At 46.5% G+C, this 25,300-nt stretch overlaps 1 protein-coding gene across 1 annotated transcript in view; it reads right to left on the reverse strand.

Moving 5' to 3' along the window:
• Positions 1–4,867: 4,867 nt before the first annotated feature.
• acad11 (acyl-CoA dehydrogenase family, member 11) overlaps positions 4,868–25,300 on the reverse strand; it is a 157,445-nt gene continuing 137,012 nt past the window's right edge. Inside the window, exons 18-20 of the mRNA XM_087978495.1 lie at positions 12,003–12,119; positions 10,862–10,971; positions 4,868–5,256 (exon numbers count right to left, since the gene is read on the reverse strand). Of these exons, the coding sequence (XP_087834621.1) occupies positions 5,142–5,256; positions 10,862–10,971; positions 12,003–12,119 (342 nt within the window). The 3' untranslated portion in view covers positions 4,868–5,141. The remainder of the gene's footprint in view (positions 5,257–10,861; positions 10,972–12,002; positions 12,120–25,300) is intronic.

A 25,300-nucleotide genomic window follows, 5' to 3' on the forward strand; every position in this document is an offset into this window, starting at 1 on the left:
GGGAGAGAGAGAGAAATTGAGCCCAGTTCGGGGAGAGAGAGAGAGAGATTGAGCCCAGTGGGGGGGAGAGAGATCGAGCCCAGTGTCGGGGGGAAGAGAGAGATTGAGCCCAGTGTGGGGAGAGAGAGAGAGATTGAACCCAGTGTTGGGGAGAGAGAGAGATTGAGCCCAATGTTGGGGAAGAGAGAGATCGAGCCCAGTGCGGGGGGACAGAGAGATTGAGCCCAGTGCGGGGGGAGAGATTGAACCCAGTGCAGGGGAGAGAGAGAGATTGTGTCCAGTGTGGAGGGTGAAAGAGAGAGATTGAACCCAGTGCAGGGGAGAGAGATTGAGCCCAGCACGTGGGGAGAGGGAGATTGAGCGCAGTGTGGGGAGAGAGAGAGAGATTGAACCCAGTGTCGGGGAGAGAGAGAGAGATTGAGCCCAGTTCGGGGAGAGAGAGAGAGAGATTGAGCCCAGTGGGGGGGAGAGAGATCGAGCCCAGTGTCGGGGGGAAGAGAGAGATTGAGCCGAGTGTGGGGAGAGAGAGAGAGATTGAACCCAGTGTTGGGGAGAGAGAGAGATTGAGCCCAGTTCGGGGAGAGAGAGAGATTGAGCCCAGTGTGGGGGAGAGATTGAGCCCAGTGTGGGGGGAGAGAGAGATCGAGCCCAGTGTGGGGGAGAGAGAGATCGAGCACAGCGTGGGGAGAGAGAGAGAGAGAGAGAGATTGAGCCCTGTGCGGGGTGAAAGAGATTAAGCCCAGTGTCGGGGAGAGAGAGAGATTGAGTCCAGTGCGGGGAGACAGAGAGAGAGATTGAGCCCAGTTCAGGGAGGGGGAGAAAGATTGAGCCCAGTGTCGGTGGAGAGAGAGATTAAGCCCAGTGTCGGGGGGGAGAGAGAGATTGAGCCCAGTGCGGGGGGAGAGAGATTGAGCCCAGTGTGGGGGGAGAGAGAGAGATTGAGCCCTATGTGGGGGGAGAGAGATTGAGCCCAGTGTGGGGAGAGAGAGAGAGAGAGATTGAGCGCTGTGCGGGGGTAGAGAGAGATTAAGCCCAGTACAGGGGAAGAGAGAGGTCGAGCCCAGTGCGTGGGGAGAGAGAAATCGAGCCCAGTCTGGGGAGAGAGAGAGAGAGATTGAGCCCAGTTCAGGGGACGGGAGAGAGATTAAGCCCAGTGTGGGGGGGGGGGGAAAGAGATTGAGCCCAGTGCATGGGGAGAGAGAGATTGAGCCCAGTGTGGGGGAAGAGAGAGAGATTGAGCCCAGTGTTGGTGGAGAGAGATTGAGCCCAGTGCAGGGAGAGAGAGATTGAGCCCAGTGCAGGGGACAGAGATTGAGCCCAGTGCGTGGGGAGAGAGAGATTGAGCCCAGTGTTGGTGGAGAGAGATTGAGCCCTGTGCAGGGGGGAGAGAGAGGTTGAGCCCAGTGTGGAGGGAGAGAGATTGAGCCCAGTGTAGGGGAGAGAGAGAGACTGAGCCCAGTGTGGGGGGAGAGAGATTGAGCCCAGTGTCGGTGGGAGAGAGAGAGATTGAGCCCAGTATGGGAGGAGAGAGAGAGAGAGATTGAGCCCAGTGCAGGGGGAGAGAGAGATTGAGCCCAGTGTGGGGGGAGAGAGAGAGATTGAGCCCAGTGTGGGGGAGAGAGAGAGACTGAGCCCAGTGCGGGGGGAGAGAGAGATTGAGCCCAGTGTGGGGAGAGAGAGAGAGAGATTGAGCCCTGTGCGGGGGTAGAGAGAGATTAAGCCCAGTACAGGGGAAGAGAGAGGTCGAGCCCAGTGCGTGGGGAGAGAGAAATCGAGCCCAGTCTGGGGAGAGAGAGAGAGAGATTGAGCCCAGTTCAGGGGACGGGAGAGAGATTAAGCCCAGTGTGGGGGGGGGGGGGGAAGAGATTGAGCCCAGTGCATGGGGAGAGAGAGATTGAGCCCAGTGCGGGGGGGAGAGAGAGATTGAGCCCAGTGTGGGGAGAGAGAGATTGAGCCCAGTGCAGTTGGGAGAGAGAGATTGAGACCAGTGTGGGGAAGAGAGAGAGATTGAGCCCAGTGTTGATGGAGAGAGATTGAGCCCAGTGCAGGGGGGAGAGAGAGATTGAGCCCAGTGCAGGGGAGAGAGTTTGAGCCCAGTGTTGGTGGAGAGAGATTGAGCCCAGTGCAGGGGGGAGAGAGAGGTTGAGCCCAGTGTGGAGGGAGAGAGATTGAGCCCAGTGTGGGGGAGAGAGTGAGACTGAGCCCAGTGTGGGGGGAGAGAGATTGAGCCCAGTGTCGGTGGGAGAGAGAGAGATTGAGCCCAGTATGGGAGGAGAGAGAGAGAGATTGAGCCCAGTGCAGGGGGAGAGAGAGATTGAGCCCAGTGTGGGGGGAGAGAGATTGAGCCCAGTGTGGGGGAGAGAGAGAGACTGAGCCCAGTGTGGGGGGAGAGAGAGATCGAGCACAGTGTGGGGGGAGAGATCGAGCACAGTGTGGGAAGAGAGAGAGAGAGAGAGAGAGAGATTGAGCCCAGTGCAGGGGGAGAGAGAGATTAAGCCCAGTGTCGGGGAGAGAGAGAGATTGAGCCCAGTGCAGTGGGGACACAGAGAGAGATTGAGCCCTGTTCAGGGGGCAGGAGAGAGATTGAGCCCAGTGTTGGGGGAGAGAGAGATTAAGCCCAGTGTTGGGGAGAGAGAGAGATTAAGCCCAGTGTTGGGGGGAGAGAGAGATTGAGCTCAGTGCGGGGGGAAAGATTGAGCCCAGTGTGGAGGGAGAGATTGAGCCCAGTGCAGGGGGAGAGATTGAGCCCGGTGAGTGGGGAGAGAGATTGAGCCCAGTGTGGGGAGAGAGAAAGAGATTGAGCCCAGTTCGGAGGCGGGGAGAGAGATTGAGGCCAGTGTCGGGGGTAGAGAGAAATTGAGCCCAGTGCGAGGAGAGAGAGATTGAGCCCATTGTCGGGGGAAGAGAGAGATTGAGCCCAGTGTGGGGGGAGAGAGAGAGATTGAGCCCAGTGTGGGGGAGAGAGAGAGATTGAGCCCAGTGTGGGTGAGAGAGAGAGAGATTGAACCCAGTGTGGGGGGAGAGAGAGAGATTGAGCCCAGTGTGGGGGGAGAGAGAGAGATTGAGCCCAGTGTGGGGGAGAGAGAGATTGAGCCCAGTGTGTGGGGTGGAGCAAGAGATTGAGCCTAGTGCAGAGGAAGAGAGAGATTGCGCCCAATGCGAAGGGAGAAAGAGATCCAGCCCAGTGTGGGGGCAGAGAGATTGAGCCCAGTGCGAGGGGAGAGAGAGATTGAGCCCAGTGTGTGGGGGGCAAGGGGGATGGAGGCCTAATGGGGAAGGTTGGAGTGATTACAGACCCCTGGCTAACAAAGGACTTTGTTTCGGAACTTTTAACTTCATTTCTTATTTACTACTTTATTCTGACAAGGACTGTAATGTTGAACTTTTAAATTATTTCTTTATTTTTCTTCTTTTTACGACGATTTAACACCCAAGGAGCTTGTTCCTAAGATGTGAATGGCATTTCACCGTACTCCTATATTGTCTACTCAAGTACACGTTACAATAAAACCTCACTCTAATTCCAATTCTAACAGCACAATGGGTGTGTGTACACCCCTAGGAAGCAGTGGTTCAACAAGGTAGCTCACCACCACCTTAATGGACAATAAATGTTAGTCCAGTCAAAAACACCCTCATTCCCCTGAACGCACATCAAAAAGCAATGAGAACACTTTGAGATGCATTTGCGTTTATAAAGGGCCTTTTCTCATATATTCAAGATATCCCAAAGCACTCTGAAACCAATCAATTACTTTCAGAAAAGCTGTCAACATTCTTTGGTAAATAAATGTGGCAGCCGACCTGTGAAAACATTAACAAGTCATGTCATATCAAACGACCAGTTACATCCTTGGAGCCGCATGTTAGAGGAGCATATTAGATTGAATTTGGCATCAAGTCAATTGATTTCCCCTGCTCTCTCGGAAGTAATTAACAGAAGAAAAATGTTTTTTGAAACATTTGCTAAAATCTGGCAGATTAGTGTCCATAATTTTGCATAAGTGAGATTTATTATCATTGTATTAGCTCCTGCACTGGCAACATCTCAATTATTTTCCTCATTTTCAAACGCTCTTCATCTTTGCAATCTACTCCCAGCTCTATCACCTCTCAAAAATCTCGGTGGCTTGCCCAATTCTGGGCCTTATTTACATTCCCAATTTTGATCCATCTGCCACAGCCTTTCATATAGTCAGCTGTCTAGGCCCTAAGTCCTGGAACTACCCCAGAGAACCTCTCCCCTGCTCTTTCTCATTTCCTTTCAGACACTGTTTCAGATCAATCTGATGGACCACAATTCCGACCATCCAGCCTCATATGTCTTCACGAGGCTGGGCATCCTCAATTTTTGGATGAATGTCTGATGAAGTCCCTTTGGATGCTCCAGTACATTAAAGCTACTGCTTCCGAATAAACCTGTTGGACTATAACCTGGTATTGTGTGATTTTTAACTCAGTACATTAAAGGCACTCAAGTTGTTGTTAATACATTCGAACACGCCAGGTTCTATGCAGTGGGAAGAGTGCTCTGGCGGAATCTGTCCTCGATAACTGCTTCAAACTGATTAATGTACAGGATAAATAAAGAAACCGAGGAGCAGCAGCAGAATAGGCCAGGGAATATGGGATTTCATTACTTCCCCTGCATTGTCACAGTTTACTGACAGTAATTATATTATGCAAATCTACAACATGCTTTTGATCATTTTATTACTGCATTATGCCAACAGTTTTGCTTCCTCTGACACATTTGTTCCCCACCAATATACGCTCCAAACACAAAGAAATAAATCACTTCTGCGTGAATGGTTGTTTTTCCAAATTATAACACAGCGGTGCTAGGAGAGCAGAAACACAGATGTAATTGGTGTACAGATGCTGAATTAATATGTTAGGTGGTTCATTGTCCAACGTGTAATATTTCCGGTAATTGATACTTCAATCAATCATTGCATTGGAAAACAGGAGACCAACGTTATGTTATCTCTGTCAGCTGCTGGCCTGGCAGCTCTTGCATTCTGAGCTTAAAAATGTGTTGCTGGAAAAGCGCAGCAGGTCAGGCAGCATCAAAGGAACAGGAGAATCGACGTTTCGGGCATAAGCCCTTCTTCAGGATGCTCTTGCATTCTGACAATTACTTATAGTTTCGCCGGGGAGTTTTTAAGCTGCTCCCTCAGCTCCAGTTTTGCTATCGCAGAGAGGTGCACTTCATCTGGCCCGTCAGCTATACGCAGGCTGCGTACCATTGAATACCTGAAAGACATCAGAACTTGATGTAGTCTGATAGATGCCCAAGTATCACTGGATTCAAAACTGCACTGAATTTCAATGGGTCAGCATCAAGCCAGTCTAAGAATAAAGGTAAAAATCACACAACACCAGATAGTCACCTGATGAAGGAGCGTCGCTCCAAAAGCTAGTGTGCTTCCAATTAAACCTGTTGGACTATAACCTGGTGTTGTGTGATTTTTAACTTTGTACACCCCAGTCCAACACCGGCATCTCCAAATCATAAGAATAAAGGGTAAGCCTTTCAGGACTGAGATGAGAAGGATTTCCCCCACTGTGTGGGCAGAAAAACACCACGAGGTACATACAGCTTGCAATGAACCTGGCAGTCTGCTCTGTTCTAGAGATGGATGTATGTAGGGCACACCCCAAGGGGTTCACGTAGTGTGTCTACACTTTCACACACCACACATAGCTGTTTGAGAGTGGACACATCGCCCATCCTGCCCCCTATACTGGCAATCATCACAGCTCCCCAAGAAGTGTGGAAGTGAGAGATGTATCTCAGAGATACTGAGCTTACCCTTATCCAAGGAGAAAATATCAAAGAATAATGCCCTAAGGAATCACAATATCACTTTCCAGTTTGAAGAGATAAGAGGATATGAAGACAAGGTGGTCAGATGGAGTTAGGGTTCACATCAGCTGTCTCTGAGAAAGGTTATTCTTGCGTTGCTATCTCTAGGATATGTTGGGAAAAGGCCCTATATGCTTCTGTCAGAGGCAGAAATGATGTGTTCTCATTCATTCAGAGCACATACTCCTGAAACTTTCACAAGTCTGTTTTAGACTGGAACTATGGACTGGAATAATGGGCAAAACTCCAAATGACCAGGAATCTCCCCCTCTCTCACTGCCTGCCATTTGCATGGGTTGGAAGGATTTACAGGTTGATCCTCAACCTGTCTGACCACGTTACAAACACAACTTCCTTACCCATCAATTCCTGGAGTGGGACTCAAACTTAGAACTGCTAGCTCAGAGACAGGGATACTACCTGCTGCACAATATGACCTCCAGCAGAAAAACAGGCAGATATTATGCATGACATCCTGGTGCATTGGAGGCCTGGTTATTGGTAGGCCTGGAATTTGGGGGGTCTGGTTTTTGGGTTCATGGATATTGTGGGGCATGGTTATGGGGGGGCCTGGTTATGGGGGCCTGGTTATTGGCAGGGAACCTGGTTGTTGGGAAGGGCCTGGTTATTGGGAAGAGACTGGTTATTGGGGAGGCATGTGCATTGGGGAGACCTGGTTATTGGGGAGAGCTGGTTAGTGGGGGGGGTGCTGGTTATTGGGAAGGGCCTGGTTATTGGAAAGGGTCTGTTTATTGGGGGCCTGGTTATTGGGGGCCTGGTTATTGGGAAGTGCCTGGTTATTGGTGGCCTGGTTACTGGGGGGCTGGTTATTGGGAAGTGCCTGGTTATTGGGGGCCTGGTTACTGGGAAGTGCCTGGTTATTGGGAAGGGCCTGGTTATTGCGAAGGGCTTGGTTATAGGGGGGTGCTGGTTATTGGAAAGGGCCTGGTTATTGGGGGTCCTGGTTATTGCGAAGGGCTTGGTTATAGGGGGGTGCTGGTTATTGGGAAGGGCCTGGTTATTCGGGGACCTGGTTATTGGGAAGGGCCTGATTATTTGGGGGCCTGGTTATTGGAAAGGGTCTGTTTATTGGGGCCTGGTTATTGGGGGCCTGGTTAAAGGGGGCCTGGTTATTGGGGGGGGCATCGTTATTGGGAAGTGCCTGGTTATTGGGGGGCTGGTTATTGGGGGGGGCTGGTTATTGGGGGTCCTGGTTATTGGGGGCCTGGTTATTGGGAAGGGCCTGGTTAATTGGGGGCCTGGTTATTGGGGGGGCTGGTTATTGGGGGCCTGGTTATTGGGAAGGGCCTGGTTATGTGGGGGGGCCTGGTTATGTGGGGGGGCCTGGTTATGGGGGGGCTGGTTATTGGGGACCTGGTTATGGCGGGGGGCTGGTTATTGGGGACCTGGTTATTGCGAAGGGCCTGGTTATTGGGGGGTGCTGGTTATTGGTGGTCCTATTTATTGATGGGCCTGGTTATTAGTGGGCCTGGTGTATTGCGACATTACCCAGTGGTGGTACCCGAGGCCTTGCTGCTGGTGTGGGTGTAAATCTGGTGATGGAGGTAGCAGCTGACAGCCTTTCCCTTCTTCCTTTCTGTATGGATGAACAGGATCTTGATCCATCCTCTCCCTTGACTGAAGCCAGCTCACCTCAATAGCTGTGTCTGTGATGTGTTAATGCTGTGACTTTCCAGAGGTTATTTTGTCTTGGTTTTGTTGAAGAGAAGTTGTAAGGCAGAGGTAGAAAGTTAGCAAGTGAAGACCTCTTGTGTAAACAGCTTTGAGACTTTGAGTTGCTTTTTCAAGTTGGACCAATGGAAGCAGCCTGGGTGTACCCAGCTCTCACAGGTGAGACTTTCTCACCTACTTATAGGTTTTAGGTTTAGCTTTAAGATCTCAAAGAGTTGGAGCTTCCATGAACGCCTCTTGGCTGCTACTCTCTCTGACTTCTCTTTTGACGTGTTCCTCCTGGGTTGGAGAACTGCATGTGAGAATCTGTGTCTGAATTTTCCTTCCTTTTGCCAAGGGTTGTGTTTCTGAGATGTTACTACAGTGGAACAGTTAAATTAGTAATAGTTACTCTATCTATTATTCGGTTAAGTTTCCAAGAGAGTTAAGTTGTTCTAGATTCCTCTTTGTTTGGGTGTATTTTAACTACAGTGTTTAAATAAATTTCATTTTGCTTAACATCAAGTAGAATGGCCAGTCGCAATGCATCGGGAACACAGCATTTTACATTTGCTGTTAAAATAAGAAAAAGCTAGGGTCTAGATTACGTTCTTACAGTATTTTGAGGGCGTCTGATCTGGTCCATAGTATATGTAAAATATGTCAGAAACAAACTCACTCAGCCGCAATTTTACCCCCATAATTCACAAGGTGGGCAGGCACTGAAATCAATATTGTTTCTGAAGATTGTTATTGGTCAGGTAGGCTCATTGACAAGCCTATTGACCTGAATATTACCCTGCCAACATCATAACGTGGTTGCCTGGGCAGTTGAGTGGCAGTGATATAGGATGGGCATGTATCCATCAGTGTTTAGCAGGTCTGGTAGCACCTATAGAGAAAAACAGAGTTAACATTTTGATTCAATGATCCTCCATCAGAATGCCAAACTTTAATTCTGATTTTCTCTGCAGAGGTGTTGCCAGACCTGCTGAGTTTCTCCAGAATGCTGAGTAAATTTGGCAGGCTGCATTCTGAAAGGATGTGTCCCTCGTTAGCATGGGAGGGAAGCAAGGGTTTAAAAATAAGGGATCTCCCATTTAAGGTGGAGCTAAGAAGAAATTCTTTCTCTCAGTGGGTCATGAGTCATAGAGTCATAGAGATGTACAGCGCGGAAACAGACCCTTCAGTCCAACCCGTCCATGCTGACCAGATATCCCAACCCAATCTAGTCCCACCTGCCAGCACCCGGCCCATATCCCTCCAAACCCTTCCTATTCATGTACCCATCCAGATGCCTCTTAAATGTTGCCATTGTACCAGCCTCCACCACATCCTCTGGCAGCTCATTCCATACACGTACCACCCTCCGCGTGAAAATATTGCCCCTTAGGCCTCTTTTAAATCTTTCCCCTCTCACCCTAAACCTATGCCCTCTATTTCTGGACTTACCCACCCTAAACGTATGCCTTCTAGTTCTAAACTCCCCAAGGGAAGAGACTTTGTCTATTTATCCTGTCCATGCCCCTCATGACTTTATAAACCTCTATAAGGTCACCCACTCAGCCTCCGACGCTCCAGGGAAAACAGCCCCAGCCTATTCAGCATCTCCCTTTAGCTCAAATCCTCCAACCCTGGCAACATCCTTGTAAATGTTTTCTGGACCTTCTCTAGAGATTTGTGCAGGCAGAGTCTCTGACTGGTTTTACAGCCAAGAAGGATAAAGTCTTCACTAACAAGGGAGTCAAAAAGCATTGGGGATAGATAGGAATATGCAGAAAAGTGCACACTCAAATCACTCAGTTTGGGTAAGGGAACAGCCAAGCAGTATTATCGGTGAACTACTAATGCAGAGACCCAGCTAATGTTCTGGGGACCAGGGTTCGAAACCTGCCACAGCAGATGGTAGAATTTTAATTCCAGAAAATCTGGAATTAAGGCGATGACTTTGTCAATTGTCAGAAAAACCCACCTAGTTCATTAATGTCCTTTAGGGAAGGAAATCTGCCATCCTTACCATCTGGCCTACATGTGAGTCCAGGACCACAGCAATGTGGTTGACTCTTAACTGCCTTCTGGGCAATTAGGGATGGGCAATAAATACTGGGCCCAGCCGTGATGCCTTCAGCAGTGAATGAACAAAAAAAATTATCTGTAATCTCAGTGAATATTGGAGGAGGCCTGAGGGGCTGAATGGCCTACTCCAGCTCCTAATTAGTATGCTCATGTTTTGTTATGGGTTTTACAAAGAATGGCTGGTTGAGCACACACGGTACTCTTCCAAGTAAATAAACCTAGTTAATTCGGAGTGGGCCCAACATGGCTCCTCTAATGCTGTGATCTAAAGTTCAAATCACTCTCCACATTAACTCCGACTGTGAAAGGCTGAGGCTCCTCTGGATCTGTGGATGAAGCTTGAAGGTACATTTCCAGGCTGTCGATTCTTTATACTCATCACCAGACAAGAGAGCGCGACTACAACTCAGCCGCAAATGGTTGGAGAAGCACAAAGAGAGCCAGTCTCCATGCACTGTTCAGGTGGAACGGAATTGTCATCCAGTTTTTGGGTGAGGATACGTAGGCAATAGCAGAGGGTACCAAGAGTGAAGATATTGATATGTTGAGCAGGAAAAACTCATCAGAAAACAGAGAGACCGGCATTCGCGGCTGGTAGAATAACCTGTACAAACGGTAGTAGACCTTTCTATTGGACAGTCACCTAGTAATGGTCACTGAATCTCTGGCTAGATCTTAATGCTTCGTCTTAGCAAAATAGCCAAGCCGAAGGTTGGAAGAACATAGCAAGCCAGGCAGCATCAGGAGGTGGAGAACTCAATGTTTCGGTTGTGACCCTTCTTCAGGACTGGGGGTGAGGGGTGAGTGTGGCGGCAGCAGCAGATAAAGGTGGTGGGGGGGGGGGGGGGGAGAGAATTCTGGGTGGGGAGAGAGGTGGAGTAGGGAAGTAGGGATAGGTGAACACAGGCAGAGGGTGTGGCCTGGTTGGTGGATGGGAGGAATGAATTTGTGTGGTAGCTGAAAGGAAGGGTCGGTCAGTGGAATGGAAGTGAGGGGAAAGGTGCCGGGGGATGGGAAGGGAAGCTATTTGAAACTGGAGAACTCAATGTTGAGTGCTCCGGTCTGTAGGCTGCCCAGGTTGGAAGATGAGGTGTTGTTCCTCCAATTTGCGGTCTGATTCAGTGTGTTAACAAAATAGCGTAAGCTACCATGACCTTCTATCTGCATATATCGGTGCCGTCCAGGAACTGAACTGCAGCACATGACTTTTGTGATAATTGCTCCAACCTGCTCTGTGATACTCACATATGCGCAAAAGGGAGATCCTCAGAGACTCCACCTGCTCCATAGACCTGAATGGCACAGTCCACCACTTTACAGGCCATCCGTGGAGCAACAACCTTGATCATGGCGATCTGAGGTGAGAGAAAACAGCATGGAGTCAGGCAAACAGGCATAGATTCTTCCAGCAACATAGGAGGATATTTGACCCTCTGTGCCTCTGAGTTCTCCACACAAATCATTCTTCATTCAATATTTTAATAAAATGAATGCAGTTGATAGCTATTAATTGGACTTTCACTCAGTTATAGTAAGGGTCTGTTCCTATGTGCTTGAGTTAGGAGGTGCATGCTTGTAAAATGTCATTCTATTAATAAACATCAGACAGAGATTAGCTCCAAAACAATAACACATCCCTGTTCTTGCCCCAAGCGCTGTAAAGATTTCCATTTCAGGTTTTTGTTCAATTCATTGTGGAACATTACAGTTCAATCTGCTTCCACCACCATTTGAGACCATAAAAACTCATCTCGTAAAATATTTGACTTCATCTGGTAAGAGACCACATAGTTTGTTCTTTTGGCACTATGAACCGAAATGAAAGCTGGACTGACAGAAAGCTGAAAGAGCAGGAAGGTTTTGCAACTTGAAATTCAAAATGCAGCATACATTTTGAGCTGTGCAACACAATGGAATGTTTTGAGGTTGTGAGAGGGCAGGCCAGGGAGAAATGTCCAGAGCCTGCAAACAGAATGCCTGACAATTGACACATTTTCATCAGCAGGCTCTTGATTCCAGATGACTTTTTTTGAGCTCAAATTGCACCACTTGTCGTGATGGGATTCGAACCCAGGACCCCAGAACATTACCTGGGTCTCTGGACTAACAGTAAGTGAAAATAACACTAGAGTCAAAATTAGAGTGGTGCTGAAAAAGCACAGCAGGGTCAGGGGGCATCAAAGGAGCAGGAAAATCAACATTTCGGGCAAAAGCCCTTCATCAGGAATGCTCATGCTGTGCTTTTCCAGCACCACTCTAATCTTGACTCTAATCTCCAGCATTGGCAGTACCCATTTTCGTCTGGTTGATAATACCATTAGGCTATTGTCTCCCCAAGTAGATGCTTTGTCTTAGATTTCCCAAGCACAGGGTAGTTTCATTTTACCTCCTTCCTTGCTGCCATGGTCCCCATGGTATCGACTGCATTGGCTGCTTTCAGTGTAAGAAGCCGGGCTTGTTCAATGGCAATGCGACACTCTGCTATCCAATGAGCAATTACTTCCTGCAGACAGAGGAAGTGGAAAATTCCTTAGTGATAAAACTATGTTCAAGCTCTGCTCTAATTACACCCAGCATAATATTCTGCAAGAAATACAGAAAGATGAAACCATTAGTTTAACAGAATCTTAAATCCACAATCTAAAAAAGTTAGACACTGAATCCAAAGATGTGCAAGTTGGGTGGATTGGCCTTGCTAAATTGCCCAAAGTGTTCAGGGATGTAGGTTAGGTGCATTAGTCAGGGGTAAATGTAGAGTAATAGGGTAGGGGAATGGGTCTGGGTGGGTTACACTTCGGAGGGTCGGTGTGGACTTGTTGGGCCGAAGGGCCTGTTTCCACACTGTAGGGATTCTATTCTATAAACAGAAGCTACATATGCCAACATTGGCAGAGAGGAGCAGTACTTTGGTACAATGCATCATGGCACTTCAGGTGATACCAACTTAGTTTTGCAATCAGATACCTTCTGAAGAGTTTTAGTGACCGGTATTAAGATATGTGGAAGTTTTAAATAAAGTGCTATATTATTGATAGTGCATACCCATTATATGGTTTTTAAATTCCTCCATGGCCTCACCACTCCTGATCCCTGAGAATTCTGCCAACCATACAATCCTCCCTTCTACAGAGAATCTGACCATCTCCTTTAAATTCAAGACCATAATCATCACTGAATTCCCCCTCTGTAAATATTCTGGGGGGGGTTACCATTGACCAGAAACTGAACTGGACTAGTCAGGCGGAATACTGTGACTTCAAGAGCAAGTCAGAGGCTTGAAAACACTACAGCAAATAACCCACCTCCGGACTCCTCAAAGCCTGTCCACCATCTATAATGTGAGTCAGGAGTGTGTATAGAGCCTTGGAGTCACAGAGTCATACAACACAGAAACAGAGCCTTCAGATCAACCAGTCCATGCCAAACATAATCCCAAAATTATCTGCCTGTTCCTGGCCCATATCCCTCCAAACCTTTCCTATTCATCTGCTTGTCTAAATATCCTTTAACTGTTGTAAGTGTGCCTAAATCCACCACTTCCTCAGGAAGTTCACTCCGCGTGCAAACCACCCTCTGTGGAAACAAATTGCCCCTCATATCTTTTTAAAATCACTCTTATCTCACCTTAAAAACATGCCCCCTAGTCTTGAAATCCCCCACCAGAGGGAAAAGACACCTACCATTAACTCTATCTACACTCCTCGTGGTTTTATAAATTTCGATAAGGTCACCTCTCTATCTCCTATGCTCCAGTGAAAAAAGTCGCAGTCTATCCAGCCTTTCTTTATAACTCAAACCTTCCATACCCAGCAACATCCCAGTAACTCCCTCCTGACCCCTTTCCAGCTTAATAATCTCTTTCCTATAACAGGGTGACCAGAACTGGACAAAGTAATCCAGAAGAGGCCTCACCAATGTCCAATACAACCTCAACATGACTTCCCAACTCCTATAACCAAAAGACTGTGCACTGAAGTCAAGTGTGCTAAAAGCCTTTTTAACCACCCTGTTTATATATGATACAAGCTTCACAGAATTATGTACCTGAACCCCTTGGATCTCCCCACTTGCCTGGATGGGGACAGATCCAACAACACTCAAAAAGCTTGACACCATCCAGCAGCCAGTTTGATTGGCACCAGATCCACCTTCAACACTCACTCCTCACAATTACAGCAGTGTGCGCCATCTCCAGGATGTACTGCAGCAACTCACCATGGCTCTTTCAACAGCACCTCAGATACCCACAGCCTCTACCACCTGGAAGCATAAGATCAGCAGATACATGGGAAACCACTAAGAGAAAGTGAGGACTGAAGATGCTAGAGATCAGAGTTGAGAGTGTGGCGCTGGAAAAGCAGAGCTGGTCAGGCAGCATCCGAGGAGCAGGAGAATCAACATTTCGGGCATCTTCCAAGGATGCCTACCTTGAAGTTTCTATTTCCTGATGAAGGGCTTATGCCCGAAACTTCGATTTTCCTGCTCCTCAGATGCTTTTCCAACACAATACTCTCGAGATGGGAAATCATGTTCTACAAGTTCCCCTCCAAGCCACTCGCCAGCCTGACTTGGAAATATATCGCCATTCCTTCCGTGTCACTGGGATCAAAGTGATAACTCTCACTAACAGGCATCCCAAGGACCGGAGTGGTTGAACACCACCTTCTCCAAGGTAAATACGGCTGACCAATAAATGCTGGCCTAGATTAGATGCTGTGAGTAAATATAAGGAAGATCCATCCACTCCTCCCAATGTGGCTTCCTCTGTTTTCTCTATTTCAGGCACTCCGAGCACTATGTTTTTAGTTGCCTCGTCCCTCACTGAATCAGACCTCTCCCATTTAGATATTTCTTAAAACTTTCTTCTTTCAACAAATTCATCTGTCTCAATACTTCCTTACATAGTTCAATAAGGACTTAAGATGTAGCAGAAGTAGGACATTCAGCCCATCAAGTCTGATCTGCTATGCAGTGAGATCACAACTGATCTGATAATCCTGCCTTTTCCCCATAACCCTCAATTCCCTGCCTGATTAAAATCTGTCTATCTCAGCCTTGAACTTACTTAATGACCTCACTAGTGATCCCAGGCTGTGTCATTAAATATATTCAAGGCTGAAATACAGAGCTTTTTTTTTATCAGTAACAGAATCAGGGATTATGGGAAAAAGCCAGGAGGGTTGTGTTGAGGATTATCATAGAGTTATAGAGTCAGACAGCATGGACACAGACACTTCGATCCAACCAGTCCATACCAATCCTATTCCCAAACTAAACTAGTCCCATCTGCCTGTATTAGCCCATATTCCTCCAAGCCTTTCCTATTCATGAACTTATCCAAATGCCCGTTGTATGTTGTAACTGTACCTGTATCTACCACTTTCTCTGGCAATTCATTTCACACATGAGCCACTGCCTGTGTAAAAAAAGTTGTCTCTCATCTCCTTTTTAACTCGTTCTCCTCTTGCCTTAAAAATATGCCCCCTGGTTTAGAACTCCCCCATCCTGGGAAGAAAAGACCCTCGGGGCGGCACGGTGACTCAGCGGTTAGCACCAGGGACCCGGGTTCAATTCCCACCTCAGGCAACTGTCTGTGTGGAGTTTGCACATTCTCCCTGTGTCTGTGTGGGTTTCCTCTGAGTGCTCTGGTTTCCTCCCACAGTCCAAAGATGTGCAGGTTGGGTGAATTGGCCATGCTAAATTGCCCGTAGTATTTGGTGCATTAGTCAGATGTGAATGTAGGGGAATGGGTCTGGGTGGGTTGCTCTTCGGAGGGTCGGTGTGGGCTTGTTGGGCCGAAGGGCCTGTTTCCACACTATAAGTAATCTAATCTAAACTATTCACCATATCCGTGCCCCTCATGATTTTACAAACCTCTACAAGGTCACTCCTCAACCTCCTATGCTCCAGTGAAAAAAACTTTCAGCCTGTCCAGTCTATTTTCATATCTGGAATCCTCTATGCCCAGCAATATCCTGGTAAGTCTTTTCTGAACCCTCTCCAATTTCACAATATCCAGCCATGATCTCATTGAATAGTGGAGCAGACTGAAAGGGCTGAATGGCTTATGTCTAATGGTCTTATGGATTTTATTAGCCTCTGTGAAGTGATGCCAATTACAAAGGACCATCCTTGCACGCAGTGATGATCCGTCAGTGCCTACAGGCCAGGAGGGACGGGTAAACAATAATGAGGCACAGCTGAGTTCCCATCTGTAGCTAATTTGCTTTTTACACAGCATTAAAAGAGAGAGAGGAACGCCAACTATTAACCAATTCAACCCACATTATTGTCCTTGTGCCTTGGCACTTCCTGTTTATTATACAGCTGCTGCTTCACCAGCACACACACCTAATACTACAACAGGCAGCTTCAGAGATTCCCCTCCCCACAGCTAACTCCTACTAACCTGGTGAGATGGCTCCAAAATGAAGGTTTTGTTATTTAGGATTTTTGGGAATTGAGGCGTGGGTACCTCCATTCCCAACCCACACTTACCAACCATTGCATCCAGCTGCTAAAAGGCCTCTGATGGGCCTTCCAGGTGTAAAGGTCCTGGGGTGGGACCCTGAGCCTTTGGGTGGGGAGAAAGGGGTCAACCCACACCACAGGACCACCACTGACCACCGTGCCTGCTTTATGTTTCCTGGATTATTTAAGGAACACTTAGAGGAGTCAGCTTAGATTGGAGAACCAGGAAATTCTTGTTCCTGCAACTTAGCGATTGATCAAATACATGTAAATATGAAAGAAACAAGCATTAGTGATAGAATACTGGAAAATGTTCAGAACAAGGCAGAATGACTCAGTGTCACGTCCAAATGAATCAATTTAAAAGCTTCCAGATGTTAACCTGCAGCTCCCACTATACCCACCCTCAGCCCTAAAGAAGGGTTACACCCGAAACATGGACTTTTGCACCTCCTGACTCTGCCTGCCTTGCTGTGTTCCCCCAGCCTCCTGCCTGTCCCTCCTGACTCTGCCTGCCTTGCTGTGTTCCCCCAGCCTCCTGCCTGTCCCTCCGGACTCTGCCTGCCTTGCTGTGTTCCCCCAGCCTCCTGACTCTGCCTGCCTTGCTGTGTTCCCCCAGCCTCCTGCCTGTCCCTCCTGACTCTGTCTGCCTTGCTGTGTTCCCCCAGCCTCCTGACTCTGCCTGCCTTGCTGTGTTCCCCCAGCCTCCTGCCTGTCCCTCCTGACTCTGCCTGCCTTGCTGTGTTCCCCCAGCCTCCTGCCTGTCCCTTCTGACTCTGCCTGCCTTGCTGTGTTCCCCCAGCCTCCTGCCTGTCCCTCCTGACTCTGCCTGCCTTGCTGTGTTCCCCCAGCCTCCTGCCTGTCCCTCCTGACTCTGCCTGCCTTGCTGTGTTCCCCCAGCCTCCTGCCTGTCCCTCTTGACTCTGCCTGCCTTGCTGTGTTCCCCCAGCCTCCTGCCTGTCCCTCCTGACTCTGCCTGCCTTGCTGTGTTCCCCCAGCCTCCTGCCTGTCCCTCCTGACTCTGCCTGCCTTGCTGTGTTCCCCCAGCCTCCGCCTGTCCCTCCTGACTCTGCCTGCCTTGCTGTGTTCCCCCAGCCTCCTGCCTGTCCCTCCTGACTCTGCCTGCCTTGCTGTGTTCCCCCAGCCTCCTGCCTGTCCCTCTTGACTCTGCCTGCCTTGCTGTGTTCCCCCAGCCTCCTGCCTGTCCCTCCTGACTCTGCCTGCCTTGCTGTGTTCCCCCAGCCTCCTGCCTGTCCCTCCTGACTCTGCCTGCCTTGCTGTGTTCCCCCAGCCTCCTGCCTGTCCCTCCTGACTCTGCCTGCCTTGCTGTGTTCCCCCAGCCTCCTGCCTGTCCCTCCTGACTCTGCCTGCCTTGCTGTGTTCCCCCAGCCTCCTGCCTGTCCATTTTGGATTCCAGCAACTGCAATGTTTTTGTCTCTGACAATGTTCATGCCTCTCTTATTTTCAAATATGTTTAACTTTTGTCTTTTAACTGTAAATAAATCTGAATTACTCTAAAAGCTAGTTTGAAACCAACGTTAAAGCATGAACCAATAGTGTCCTCAAGAGCTTTTCAATTAGTAGCTTCTCACTATTAATGTAACAAAGAGCACAGACACCTGATGCCATTCCAATTTGCAGCACATTCATCATAGCTCCTTGTGTCCACGTAACTCATGAAACTATGTGATGTACAGAGGAACCACGATTATCTGAATATCAATTATCTGAATTTCGGACTATTCAAAGATCTCAAGGTCCGTCAAAAATGTTACATCAAAGAGGTAAGTGTTTTCGATGTACCCATACTGAAGGACATGTGAAAATGTTAGCAAGAACAAAGAAATGCAAGCACCTCAAGCAACAGTGATTGGATATTATTTAGATAAGGGTTAGTTACACAGCCCTTTGCAAAAATAAGCATTTGACTGTATTTCCATCACTTTATCGGGCCGTTCATTAAAAAAAGGCCGAGATAGTAAACGCATGTGCGAGGCGGTGTTTTTGTCTTTCGATCATGAGACTGAGTTCCCGGAAACTGACAAATGCTCTTGTAATCGTAGAAGCTGTTCAGGACCTTGTTTAATGGCTTCCCTTGGTTAAGGTAAAATCAAATATCCAAATAATCAATTATCCGAACGAAATAGTGCCTGCCCACCTCATTCAGATAATCGAGGTTCCTCTGTACTGTTCTTTCTGTTAATCACTTAACACCAGAAACTGTTTACAAGAATGGTTCAGCTCTGAGGGTAGATTGGAGAGATTGGGACTGTTCTTTCTGCAGAGGAGAAGGTTAAGAGGAGTTCTGATGGAAGTTCACAAAATCACGAGGGGGTTTTTCGAATAGATAGGGAGACGCTGTTCCCGCGTGTAAAAGGTACAAGAACAAGAGAGAATCTTAGGAAGGGTCACTCAGACCAAAACATTAACTCTGATTTCTGTCCACAGATGCTGCCAGACCTGCTGAGCTTTTCTAGCAATTCTTGCTTTTGTTTCTGATTTACAGCATCTGCAGCTCTTTCAGTTTTTATTAAGAACGAGTGGATATAGATTTAAAATGCAAAAGAAGCATTGATGAAGTGGGGAAAATCTTTTTCACTCAGTCAGTAATTAGGGTCTGGAATGTACTCCCTGCATGTGTGGTGGAGGCAGGTTCGGTTGAGTTTTTCGGAGGGCATTGAATGATTATTTGAATAAAACTAATGTATGAGGGTATGGGGAACAAGCAGGAGGATAGGGAAGAACAGTGGCCCACTGCTGCCTCATACTACAAGGGTTCAATTCCAGCCTCGAGTGGCTGTCTGTGTGGAGTTTGCAGATTCTCCCTGTGTCTGTGTGGGCTTCCTCCGGGTGCTCCGGTTTCATTCCACAATCCAAAGATATGCAGATTGGCCATGCTAAATTGACCATAGTGTCCAGGGATGTATAGGTGATGTGTATTAGTAAGGACAAATGAGTCTGGGTGGTTTACTCTTGTTGGGCCAAATGGCACTGGGTAATGATGCCAATGATATTGACAAAACAGGCTGTAGCAAGAGCAACTTTATTATAACTACTTAAACCAATCAATCAAGAAATGGCAACAGTTATCTCCAGTTACCAAAACAGTCTCCACTGAGATAATCATTTTATATGTGTCTGGGCTGTCAGCCAAGCACGCACATTATGACTCTAGGACAAGAACATGTTTCATAACAATGGTCTGTGCTTGCTTATGTTACAGGAGGGACCCTAGCTACTCAAGATGAACCAAACTTTAGTAGCTTGACCAACAAACAGGCCATGAGAGGCCTCCTGAATGTCAAGATCCTGTGCGGATACTCACTGTGTGAGAAAGTATTTTCTCACCTCCCATATGCTTCTTTGGCAAAACTCTTTAAATTGTGCCCTCTAGTTTCTGCCTATCCACTCTGCTCATCCCCCTCCTGAGTTTGTCAACTTCTATCAAATAGAGTCATAGAGATGTACATCACAGAAACAGACTCTTTGGTCCAATTTGTCCATGCCGACCAGATATCCCAACCCAATCTAGTCCCACCTGCTAGCACCCACCCATATCCTCCAAACCCTTCCCATTCATATACCTATTCAGATGCCTTTTAAATGTTGCAATTATACAAGCCTCCACCCCTTCCTCTGGCAGCTCATTCCATTCACATACCACCTTCTGCATGAAAAAGTTGCCCTTTAGTCTCTTTTATATTCACCTCCTTCCTATAATGTGGCACCCAAAACTGTACAATACGCTAGCTGAGGTCTAACCAGTGTCCTATATGAGTTCCTCATACCCACTCTGCTCTTGTACATATGCCCTATTAATGAACCCTAGAGTACTGTATATTTTATCAACTAGTCTCTCCGCCTATCCTGCCACCTTAATAACTTCTGCACCATGTACACCCAGCTCTCTCTGTTCCTATACACTCTAGAATACTACATTTCATTTTATCCTGCCTCTCCAAGCCCTTCATACCAAATTATATCCGCCTCTCCAAGCCCTTCATACCAAAGTATATCACGTGACAATTCTCTGCATTGCACTTCATCCGCCACCAACCTGCCAATTTGTTGATGCCTTTTTGAAACTCACAATTCGCCCAATCTACCCACCCTGAGTGAGGGAGAGTCAGCGCTTGCTCACATACACTATCTGAGTTTGGCCATTTATCGAAGAACAGCCATTCAAAAACTTTCATCCATTCCAAACCAGCCATCTGCAAAGAATAAATGCTACAACTCTTGTTGGCAACACTGCTTTCTTCTCTGCTACATGCTGCCAGGGAATATTTCACATAGCTTCCATAAGATTGGCCTTGGAGACAAAATGAAAACCCAATTTCCAGGAAAACAGAACTGTTTTCGGCAGTTCAGTTGAGTTCATTTAGTTTCAAAACTCAGGAAAAATTAGTGGGTCCTCTCAGAGTGTGTCTGCATTCACAAAGGGCACACATGATCGAACTCCCCCTTTTGTAGGGGCTGCCCTTGTTTATGGTAACATGGGGTGGCAGGTGCGTGGGGCAGGGTTGCTAACTAATTCCTGGTCACCCTACCCCTGGTTGTTGCTCCCTATTCCACACAACTGGTGAATATTCCTCTGGCAATTCCATTTTTAAATCCTAATTAAAATAATTATGAAAATAAAAGGCCCAACCGAAAGGGATATCAATTCTTAAGCAAACAATTAACAAACAAAGTAACTATTGATAGCACCTCTATGCCCAAGTGCAACACTTTAAAGGATACTTAACACATTAAATCTTAATATAATTTCTGGGGCTGATGGTACTTCATCAACCGCTGCAGTGCCCATTGGTCACAGAAGGATTTCCAAGTGTACTATGGGTACTGCTTGCTCCCTCTCTGCAGATATGTGAAGGGGGCAGGCTGGCCAGTTAGCCAATCGACTCAACTGCCCACTATTGCACCCTGTCAATGGCCACCTTGACCAGGCCCAGGAGCAGGCTAACAAAGAGATCCTCCAATCTGGCCAAAGATCAGGAGGGTGCGTCTGAAGTTTAAACCTGAGGTGACTACGTGGGAAAGTGGGCTTGAAAGGTGTGTGGAAACGGTGTGCTTTAGAGTACAGCAACAATCAGATAGGACTCATCTTTAGAACTGAGACAACGTCTTTTGATAATTCATATTCATCTGCCTTGGGAAAGCATAGACAGTAGTCCCCTAACAAGCATTAACCCTTTTCTGATGATGAAATTTAAGGAATTACTTTGAATAGTCTCTGTATAATTCCTTATCACTTGGAGGTGAAGGCAAAATTGTTTGCGCAGTAGGGATGATTATCACTGACTATTAGCACGGCTGCTCTTGCTGTTCTTAGTCAGAGACCCCATTTAATATAGACAGTTTCTCACCATACAAACATAAACATCATCTGTTCGTCAAGCTGCAAAATTATACTCATTGTGCTGGAGCATCTGTTAAAATAATTATCATTTTAACAGATGTTGCAAAACGATATATGTCTTTTCTCCCCAAAAATTAGCAGCGTGCAAAGTCTGCTTCCTCATTCTGTATCTTAGGAGAGTCTTGTTGCTGTGGTCTTTACAGCTGTGGGACCATAAATCCCTCAGAAGCCTGCTCGGAAGTTCGGTCACTCAGTCACGACTGATGTTAAAACCTGTCAACAACCAGTAACCAAATCAATCATTTGTTACGAGTTTTAGAAGGCAGCAGATGTGCATCAAGTCGCACATGCATTAATATAACCACATGCCGTCACTTCATGTAAAGCACCTAGTAGCCCCGAGACGTGAAACCACATTTCTTTCCTTTATGGGACATTGGCGTCACTGCCAAGGCCAGCATTTGTTGCCCATCCCTAATTATCCTCAAATGATGTGTCATGCCAGACCCATTTCTAGGCTAAGCGCATCACTGTGGGTCTTAAAACGCTCCTCAGAAGTACATTGGTTTACTGTGTCTTTAAGAAGACGATTGTCAACTTGGGGAAGCACCAAAATGGATACACCTACTCCATCCTTCATTATAGAAGTATATAGGAGCAGGAGTAGGCCGTTCAGCCTACTTCGAGTCTGCTCCACCATTCAATATGATCAGTCCCCTGTTCCTGCTTTCTCTCCATACCTTTTCATCCCCTTAATCCTAACAACTACATCTAGTTCCTTCTAGAAATCATTCAATATTTTAGCCTCAATTCTCTGTGTCAGAGAATTCCACAAGCTTACCACTGTTGAAGAAATTTCTCCTCAGCTCAGTCCTACCTCATATCCCTAGACTATGTCCTCTGGTTCTGAACTCCCTGGTCATTGGGAACATCCTGTCTATGTCTACCCTGTCTAGTCCTGTTAGAATTCTTTAGATATCCATGAGATTCCTGCTCAATGCTCTAAATGTCAATGAAAACCATCCCAACTGATCCAGAATCTCTTCAATAATCAGTCTTGCCACCCCATGAATCAGTCTGGACTTTATCATTGATTAACGTTTACTGTTTTCTACAAGTGAATGTATTCTTCAATAGCTAAACTCTCCCAGGAGACTCTTGTTCACCTTTATAACTCTTAAAGCCTGAGACAAAGGCCCTTATTCACAAAAGAATTGATAGAAAATATAAGAACCATTGAGAACCATTGTCAACATAAAACTCAAGGCCATCACTCCAGGAATAAAAGCCTCAAAATCTGGATATAGGTTTGCTCGCTGAGCTGGAAGGTTCATTTTCAGACGTTTTGTCACCATACTAGGTAACATCTTCAGTGAGCCTCCGGATGAAGCTTCATCCGAAGGCCCACTGAAGATGTTACCTAATATGCTGACGAAACGTCGGAAATGAACCTTTCAGCTCAGCGAGCAAACCTACATCCAGAACCTCAATCTGAGCTACAAATCTTCTCAAAACTCGCTAAGCCTTATAATGGTGGAATGAGCAAAATGGGCTGTGACGGAGTTGAGCTTTGCTGTAACGCAGTTGCTCCTGATGTTCTGACTGAAAAGACGTCAAGAGTGGGGAGTTGATGAGGCTAGAATTAGATGGACACAGATAACTTGAAGAGCTGAAGAAGATTACTGAGCTAGTTAGAAATGAGGCCATGGAATGGTGTGGAAACGAGGATAAGTGTGTCACTGGACAGAATTGGTGTTTCCAGAATTTAGCCTTTCTAACCGCTACTCTGCAATGTCGATGCAGTATTACGTAAGATCAGCAAACAAAATATTAACACAGTGAGCATAGCGGATAAGGAGAGAGACACATTTCTCTGCAGGATCATTCATGGTGACACCAAATACTTTGTATCGTCTGTTATAGCATGAGCTTTCTTCCAATAATTTATTCTCATACTCAACAAAAACGTTAAACCATCACATGAACCAAAATTTGATTTTCTTTGAGCAGTACAGTACATGAGATAGCATGCACTAAGGCAAAGAATGGATTAATATGGAATATGTTTTGCAAAATATTACAGATCAAGCCAAACAGGAATCTTGCAGATCCCTTAGAATCACTTATAAACATTGCTCAGACTAGAAATCATTAAACAAATGCGTTACACTGAGTAAAATCATACATTGACGAAAGAATAAAGCACAAAACAAGCCCACAACGAAATACAATTAAATTGTGCTCTATCGATGACCTTGGCTTGGGTGCACGGCAAATCATCTCAAAGTGGGAAATGGTAGCATTGTGATACTAGCACTGGAGTAATTCTCCAGGCAGCCAGTGGGGACTATAGCTCAAATGCCACCACAACAAGTGCAAAGTCTGTTAACTGAAAAATAAGTAGAAACATAGTAGATAGTGAGAAGGACAGCTATGGACTCCAGAGAAACAGAGATGGGCTGACACACAGCAGATGACACTTAATGTACAGAAGTGTGAAGGAATGCATTTTGAAAGGAAGAATAAGGAGAGGCGATGTAAACTAACTGGTCAATTCCATAGCAGCAAGTAATTTGGAACAGTAACCTTAATTGAAAGAGGGTGGATTAAAAAAGGAGGACATTCTGACGGCTTCATTGGATTTCTGCAGCAGTACTGTCTTTTCCCAAACCCAGGAGCCATGAATTGAACTAAGATAGGTTTTGTGTTAACTTTTTAATTTCATTTTTTAACTATGCCTTCTGTTATTACTGTAGCTGCCATAGTATGGTGTCTTAAACACCATACTGTACTTAAAAAAAATACAAGTGACAATAAAATACTATTCTATTCTTGAAAAACTGTACAGATCATTGGCGAAACTGCATGAGGAGTAGTACGTAGCTCTGTACTCCTCAGTAAAGGAAGGATGTAGTTGCTTTGGATACAGAGACGGGTTCACTTGGCTGATTGCTGGGATTAAGAGACAATCTAAGCAGGAAAGGTTGAGCAACTTGAATCTACATTCATTGAGGCTTAGGTGAATGACAGGAGATATTATTGAAACAATTAAGGTTCTGAGAGACCCTGATAAGGTACATTCTGAGAAAATGTGAGGAATAGAGTCATAGTCATAGAGATGTACAGCACGGAAACAGACCCTTCGGTCCAACCTGTCCATGCCAACCAGATATCCCAACCCAATCTACTCCCACCTGACAGCACCTGGCCCATGTCCCTCCAAACCCTTCCTATTCATATACCCATCCAAATGCCTCTTAAATGTTGCAATTGTACCAGCCTCCATCACATCCTCTGGCAGCTCATTCCATACACGTACCACCCTCTGTGTGGAAAAGGTGCCCCTTAGGTCCCTTTTATATCTTTCCCCTCTCACCTTAAACCTATGCCCTCTAGTTCTGGACTCCCTGACCCCAGGGAAAAGACTTTGTCTATTTATCCTATCCATGCCCCTCATAATTTTGTAAACCTCTATAAGGTCACCCCTCAGCCTCCGACATTCCAGGGAAAACAGCCTAGCCTGTTCAGCCTCTCCCTATAGCTCAATTCCTCCAAACCTGGCAACATCCTTGTCAATCTTTTCTGAACCCTTTCAAGTTTCACAACATCTTTCCGATAGGAAGGAGACCAGAATTGCACGCAATATTCCAACAGTAGCCTAACCAATGTCCTGTACAGCCGCAACATGACCTCCCAACTCCTGTACTCAATACTCTGACCAATAAAGGAAAGCATACCAAACGCCTTCTTCACTATCCTATCTACCTGCGACTCCACTTTCAAGGAGCTATGACCCTGCACTCCAAGGTCTCTTTGTTCAGCAACACTACCTAGGAACTTACCATTACGTG

The sequence above is a fragment of the Chiloscyllium plagiosum genome, unplaced genomic scaffold (assembly GCF_037043375.1).
Source record: "Chiloscyllium plagiosum isolate Xiang-an unplaced genomic scaffold, Cpla_swu_hap1 HiC_scaffold_34, whole genome shotgun sequence".
Taxonomy (NCBI): domain Eukaryota; kingdom Metazoa; phylum Chordata; class Chondrichthyes; order Orectolobiformes; family Hemiscylliidae; genus Chiloscyllium; species Chiloscyllium plagiosum.